We start from the raw sequence: 7850 nt of genomic DNA, 5'->3' as shown, positions 1-7850 counted from the left end.
GTCCGGTATTCAAAAAATTAATATCATAACAAAAATAAAAACCGGTATTCGGTACAAAACGGTATACCGCCCAGCACTATCATTTAGACATAAAAGTAATTCAATATTGCCTAAAATGTTATAGTATGACAGAACCTTAAGAGGCTTAAACTGCATAGTCCTGTCATATAACAATTTCAAATAACTAAAATGTCAGTGTGTGAAGCCAAATAAATGTAACATCTGCCTGCCATTCAATGAGCTTCTACCTGCTGAACTTATCAGCTGCTGTTCTGCTGCGCTCTCATCTTCACCATCAGAGCAGAAAATGACTGTTACATTAGCAAGATYGATTTATGACTGAACAAACATCCACGTCTTTTTTATCKGGTCTGTGGGTGACAAAACAAAAAAAAAAAACAATTTTTTTCTCCGACAACTTGGGTGTGAAAAAACTCKTCCTGCTCAGTTGTCTCTGCCCTCACAGCCCTGTTGACACAGGTGAAATGACGTAACTGACGACAGGACTGTAGAGGGTACATTTCTACCGTAGGCCAACTTCATATCGTTTCTACCATCTATCACATATACCACAAAGCTCTATGGGCCCAACACAGTCATTGTGTTAGATGGGCATATGATATCACATTATATCTAGGGCTGTGCATTGGCGAGAATTTGGCAATACGATACGTATCAAGACAGAGAGGTCACGATACGATATATCCCGATGTATTGCAATACTGTAAGCAAGGCGATATATTGTGATTTTTTTGTTCCAAAAATTCTATTAAATAAAAACCTCGTACTGGGAAAAAAAACAAATGAAAAACCAAAATTCATTGTCTCAGAAAATTCTATTCCATAGACATGCGCTAGCCTTCTGTAATGTGAAGGCTAACTAAAGTTGGAAAAAAGAGTGCATGAGACACTTAATCTGGCTTAAAATACAGACATTSTGACAAATAAGTAACTGTTTGTAACCTTACCTCAGCTTAGAAGGCAGAGGGTGTCGGTCTTTTCCGCTCAGATTCAGCTATTGGAGCATGAAGCTAATGTTTACTTACAATGCTAATGCTACCCTTACTCTCTGGCGCTCAAGAGGTAGAGGAGCCAAATGGCTGGCAGGAAAGTTGACGTTTTAAACCTTAATAAAAAATCGATACAGGGCTTTAGAATTTCGATACAGTATCGGGAAATGAAATATTGCGATATTTCAGTGTATCGATATTTTCTTACACCTCTAATTATATTGATCGCAGACTTGTGAACTGAACTGAAATCAAATCGTGGCAGACTTTGTGATATGCTACGTTCACACCGAATGCGTTTTGAGCAGCAAGAAAGCGCACAACGCCTCCAGCTGGACGCACTACGTTCAGACCGGGACAGAGACTAGACGCTCGTCTGAAGAGGGGAGGAGCGTCTTGGTTTTTTTCTAGTCTGTCCTCGGCGGGTGAAATCAAGATAAAATAAAGAAAATGGCTTTGCTTTATTTACTAAAGAGCAAGTGAACGTTGCGCACAGCAGATAATTAATTCACCAGACGATTTAGAGGTGATTTGGTCGGTTAGTTTCACCACTCCATAAGCTGCGAGCTGACCAACTTTTTTTTGTCCCGAGCAGCTGACCCACATCGGTACTGATATATCCTGTCAGAAAATCCAACTGCAGACGATCGATTTCAGCTAAAGAGCTCCTGTTCGTCTGTTTCAGTTTAGTGGGCAACATTCAGGAAACTGTCACGTGGAAAAATGAGTCTCTCTGATTGGTTGTCAAGATGCGTCGAGCAGCGTAAAGTTCAGATTTTTGAACTCGGGCGGCGGCTGCTTCCACAGCACCGCATGCGCGGAAAATGCTCTGCCGCCCCTTCCGCATTCCTTGCGTGCTGCGCAAAACGGATGTGACGCGACGCATGACCRCTAGAGGCGCGTCCACCATAGACTTTGCATGTAAATTGGCTCCTCCTGCAGCTCAAAACGCGTTCGGTGTGAATCCACCAATAGAGAAATATTGAATCGTCATCCAAACATATCGATGTAACATCATATCGTGATAAAGCTGGTGATTATACCCCTATAAATGACATAAAAGTAAATTAGGGAAAATCTGTTTGAAACATCTCTCTTACTTCAGAGTGTCATAAGTCTTGAGAATCTAAATGGTGCAGGTTAAATTCTACACTGAACTGTGTACTTTTACTAAGGTCATGWACACAGTATACTCCATTAAGMTGAACAGGATGAAGACATGATGAAGTCAAAGGTAAACAGTAAACATACCTTGGATGTTGGTTGTCAGTTCGTAAAGACAGATGTTCGTCGGAGAAGTTGTTTCGCTGCTGATTCTGTCATCAACACATTGTGTCGTCGTCGACATTTGGTCCTGATAAGAGAAAACGTGACTGTGTTGTTGTGATAGAGGATCAGCTGGGAGTACCTCCGGCTGCTCATCGCAGGCATTACTGTCAGCACGTGGCAGAGGGTTCACATTGTGAGGAAGCTTTAAAGGGCTGGTCGTTTCTCTGAGCTGCACAGAACGTTCTGAGCTCGGCAATGAGGCCAGAGCGGTTTGTGTCGTTTGACCGACAACAAGTGAGGAGAAATTAGAGTCCGTCAGCTGCAAGCAGCCAGAATCACAAAGTGTCTCTGAAGAGCTGTCCGATGCACTCCAACCCGACCGGCCGTTCTGCTGTACGGCTCCTCCTGAACCTCCATCTGGTCTCTCCTCTGGCTCAGGGACTGCAGGTCTTTCTGAAACTGTTCTGTTTTCTAAGTGATTTGTTAAATCTTCAACTTTCTGTGATGGCAGCGTTAAACCGAGCCGAGAGCTGATCCCTGAGGCACCTCGTTGACCTCTGACCAGCCAAAGACGGTGCTTTTCGCTCCTTTTCCTCCAAAACCAAAACTGTAATTTAAAATACAGGCGTCTCTTGGCCCTCCTGGACAGATGAGACGCTCCCTTAACCGACGACATGAATTTCTTCCACCTCTGCAACGACGCAGCCTTCCTGCAGCGGTTCCCTGTTTGGTACATCGGTCAGAAATCGGAGGGTGAAAGACTCACGTGGGAACATGCAGTTCTGGGAACGACATAAGTGTAACGGCTCGGAACAGGAAGAAATGTATGTTTCAAGTCATGGTCGACTTTCTCAGAGTTGCCTTCAGGTCAGAGCAGACAGGATCAATCCAAGCAGGTAATGAAGAATCAGCTCCAACTTCTCAGCTTCCTTCAGAGGTCCTCATCTTTATCCCAGTGTCCTGCAGTCTGAAGCAGCTGCAGCAAAGAAACAAAAGGTTTGATAAATATTCCTGTTGAACAAGAAAAATCACTTAGGAAGCGGGTTTGCACAAACAAGCCAGAATTAGCTTTTTACTACGGCACGATATAATAACCAGTACAATCAGAGACACTTTAAATCAAATATATATATTTCACTTAAACCTTTATATTGTTGTTAGTTTTGCATTTTGCACCACTGTGAAACTGATCATAAAGATCTACAAAATAGCTTTCACGTGAGTCACTTTAAAAATAAAGAGATTTGACCCGTTTAAAGTAGGAACGCACGATATATCGGTACTGATATCGGTATTGGCCGATATTGGCAATTTTTTAGAATATCGTTATCGGTCCGATATGTAAAACTGGGCCGATATTAACGTCCGATATTGATTTCCCACTTTTTATCTTTGTGTTTCTGTTTTGGGAGGGGAGATGGTTGAGCAGCATCTGTTTGATCATGTTAGTGATATTAACGCTGCGAAACTAGGAACTGAAGTAGGGAGCCATGTCAGAGGTCTTGACGATTATTTACAGTATCAAAAAAAGACCCAAGTGTGTTTGTGTGTATATGTATAATATAATTTGTGTGTTTGTGTAATATTGGTAAATATCGGTTATCGGCCATAACAGCAATAATTATATCGGATATCGATATCGGCTGAAATTTTCATATCAGTGCATCCTTAGTTTAAAGACAACAGCAGTTCATTTTAAACTCAGCTTAGACTAGCCATTAGCTCATCATTCCTGTCAGAATTTATTGTTTTCTTCAAAGTCAGTCTCCTCTAAAAAAAAGCTTCTATGAGAATTAAGCTACGTTCACACCGAACGCGATTTCAGCGTCAAAATCGCAGCCAACGCTGAAGTTTGAAGCTTGTGCACTTTGAGGTCAGACGCAGGACAGCTGCGCTGCACGGCAGAGTCTCCCCGCCCCTCCCTCCTCTGTGGGGCTGTTTAATGTCYGACGAGGAAGTGGCTTTGCTTTATTTACAGAGAGCCAGAGCATGTCACGTTCATCAGATAATTAATTCATAATTAATTCACCAGATAATTCAGAGTAGAGGCTCACAGCTCGCTTTCAGGACTATTTTTTTCAGTCTGATGAGCCGCTGCCACGCATTGCTGCGGATCAGGACATGACTGCAGCACTCATTTCAGCTAAAGAGCAGGAGCTCAGTCTGTTTCAGGTTAGTGGACCTCATTCAGTAAACTGTCCCGTTGGGAAATATGTCGCTACGTCACACAGTGGAGTCTCTCTGATTGGTTGACGCTGCGCGTCGAGCTGCAAAAGTTCAGATTTTCTAACTTCAGCGATTTGCGCCTCAGCGCGTCGAACGCTCAGATCGTTCAAATCGTTCAAATCGCGCTGCTCTAATCGCGCTTGAGGCGCCGCAGCATTTCCTGACGCTGCTTGAAGCGCGTCCACCATAGACTTTGTATGTAAACCTGCTGCTCCTGATGCTGAAATCGCMTTCGGTGTGAACGCACCATAATTCTTCATAAACTTTCACACACAACCTTTCTTTAAAGTAGAGATGAATGATATATCTGCATTAACATCAGTATTGGCCAATGTTGGTCATTTTTGTAGCATATCTGTATCAGTTTGATAAGTACCACTGGGCCAATATTAATGTCTGATATTGATTTCCCACTTGTTGCTGTTTGTGTTTCTGTTTTGGGAGGGGATATGGTTGATCAAGTGATGATTGTAGTGATATTGACGCTGCGCAGCCCATAATAACTGAAGTACAGAGCAGAGCCATGTCAGCGGTCTGGTCCTTTTTTTATGGTATCAAAAAAACACAAGTGTATTTGTGTGTATAATTATTTGGGTGTTTGTGTAATATCTGTAAATATCAGTTATCTGCAATAACAGCAATATTAATATTGGATATGGATATCGGCTGAAATTTATATATTGGTGCATCTCTACTAGGGCTGCACGATTTTGCAATGGCCATAATTTTTGTAAATATTGCGATGATAATATCAGGTGCAATACGTGTCTTTTCTTTTTCTTTCCTCACTTTCTAAACTGTACTTCCCACTCTAGGCGACTCCTCAGGCAGCATTGTGTTCAGAGCTTTAAATTCTCTCTGACTCTCCTTTTCCTTCTGTGTGACGGTTTCATTTTGTAGAGTTCCCACAATCCCTTGCGTGGCAGGAAGCAACTGGAGCTGAGTGACAAACAAACAATATCCAGTCATCAATTTTGTTGTTTAAATACTTATGAGCTTTGGGAGGATAGAGGGAGGAATTATAATTATGACCCACTGCATCTTCACCAACTCGCTGTCTCACGTCGTARTGAAGCTCACACAAAACAGTTTAAATTCACGCTCTTATTTTGAAATGAACGGGTTGCTGTTCATCCTGTAGGCTACCCAGAATGCATCGCTTTAGTTTTACAATAAAGTTTAAAATTGCTAATATATCTGCAGGTTTTCCAATATTTTAAAATCTATTCTGAATTTGACAGGGAGCCAGTGGAGAGAAGCTAAAACTGGAGAAATATGATCTCTCCTTCCAACTCTCATTAGAACTCCAGCACTCATCACTTAAACTTAATTAACAGGTTAAAACTGGTGGTGTTTTACCACCAGTTGCAGTTTTCTGACCGATCGCTGATCTTTAAAAGTCTGACCTGGCTGCCAATTCCAGTTTTGACAGATTCAGATGTTAACTGGACATGCTCACAGCTTGATAATGAGTGCACTGCACACAAAAATATTTCAACACGTGGCTCAAGTTTTAATTGTTGACAGTTTTTCTGCTGTTCAATTGCTCACAATACTTTATCCAACCCTAAGGTACAGTGGGGTCATTACCCACACCCTGTTTGGTTTTACAACACCCTCGTTTAACTGGCCTCAGGACACACTCAGAGCATCAAGATCATTTTTGGGTCGGCAAGAGTTTTTTTTTTTAACTCTACATAAATTTTGTTAACTTCCATAAAATACATAAGCGGCAGAGGGAAGCCAGAGGAAGACAAAGAATAAATTGTGGCGGCTTGGATAAGGAGGGTAACACTTTAACAGCTTCGGTAGCTGTTGTGTGTTGTTGTGACACTCTCCACTCGCTGTCTTATCATAACTTTGTAATGTAAATTTCATAAGCAGGGGGTCTACATCCTCCTCCAAAACAACTAACAGGTTTATTACCGAGGGAAGAACTGCGCTGATGCACAAAAAGACAAAAGGTTTCACACATTTCATGTGCTAATTATTGACTCTTACTGAACTTGATGTAAAACACCTGGTGTTTTTGGACAGTGATGAAAATATTGGTTGACAAGGGTATATAACATGAAACAATATAATTGCAAAAAAGTTATTACAGAGGACTTGAAWTATTTTTTTAAATTATTCTTTAATTCTTCTTATTCTTATTTATTACTCTGATATTTTAATGTCTAAAGCAGTCCAATCCTGGATTTTAAGGGCCACTATTCAGCTGTACAAACMAAGCACTAACCWATCCGCTTACTTGTTTGGATTTTTTGTGTGGGTGGGGTGTCAGCTTCACACAGCTCCACTATTCTGCATATTTTATTGGACTGAACATCACTTGTCTAATTAATCCCATAACATAGTTTGTTAGTTTATCTGATTAAGTAAACCCACTCTCCAACATGACTCATTTAACATGTTTTATTGTTTTTCACTTGTATTTAATTTGTTTACTTCCAGCTTCATATGTTACCAGTTCATGCTGTTTTAAACAGACGTGCTGAGTTGTGTGTCTGTTGTCAACGTGCACAGCGATGTCCACGCAGGGAGACACGTGTTAACTCWATGTTTGCTTTCCTCCAGACTGTCAGGTCAAACTGCCCTCGTGGTCTTCTCCGGGCACGTGCTACTCAATCAAGACGGTGGTGGGATTTATCTACCGTGCTACGTTTACTGACAACACAACACAACACAACACAACACAACACAACACAACACAAGGAGCTGCGAGCCGAACGCGTTCGGCCTTACCTGAATTCGTCCGTTTCCGGGCTGTTGTCAGAAACATAAGGTTCGCCGCAAAGAGTTGAATTAAAGTATTTTTTACTCACAAATACCGGGTTACAAACTCTAAAACAGCAGCGACTGAAGCTAATGTCGAGGTGGCGTTCATTAATAACACCCGGCTCCTGTTTGCAGCCGAAAAATCTTATTTTTRAAAGCAGCTGAGGAATCACACACTGAGTCGCACATAAAACACGTCATTCGTCCGCGAACCAATCAGATCACAGCTTTATTAAAGCGACAGATTTGAACTGAATGGCCGTGTTTAAAGGACCAACATTAAATAATTATGTAATTATGCACATTTATATTGACGTAAAATAATATTTTGAATTGTTACGACATATAAAATGGGGTAGTTGTGGGAAAAATAATATTTTATGCATAATTGCATTTTATACAAATACACATTTTATCTGTCTGTCAGTTTATTTCTTTCCATTAAAAATGATACTGTTGTGTGGGGGTGAGGATGAGGGTGGGATGGTGCGATTGTGTATGTTTGGATATTTGTCAGGCTGCGGTCTGGGCTGCCCCTACTGCTGGTTTATCTGGGGGCCCGCTGCT

At 41.4% G+C, this 7850-nt stretch overlaps 1 protein-coding gene across 4 annotated transcripts in view; it reads right to left on the bottom strand.

The window, feature by feature from the left end:
- LOC106528281 (SUMO specific peptidase 5) overlaps positions 1 to 7448 on the bottom strand; it is a 37917-nt gene extending 30469 nt beyond the window's left edge. For 2 of the 4 annotated variants that reach the window (XM_014023417.1, XM_014023419.1), the window contains 2 exon segments: positions 2262 to 3255; positions 7251 to 7429. In XM_014023417.1, coding sequence (XP_013878871.1) covers positions 2262 to 3015 — 754 coding nt within the window. In that variant the 5' untranslated portion in view covers positions 3016 to 3255; positions 7251 to 7429. 4 annotated transcript variants of the gene reach the window in all.
- Between the last annotated feature and the right edge of the window lie 402 nt (positions 7449 to 7850).

The sequence above is a fragment of the Austrofundulus limnaeus genome, unplaced genomic scaffold (assembly GCF_001266775.1).
Source record: "Austrofundulus limnaeus strain Quisiro unplaced genomic scaffold, Austrofundulus_limnaeus-1.0 Scaffold367, whole genome shotgun sequence".
In the NCBI taxonomy this organism is placed as follows: Eukaryota; Metazoa; Chordata; class Actinopteri; order Cyprinodontiformes; family Rivulidae; genus Austrofundulus; species Austrofundulus limnaeus.
This window is presented reverse-complemented; position numbering and strand designations above follow the sequence as displayed.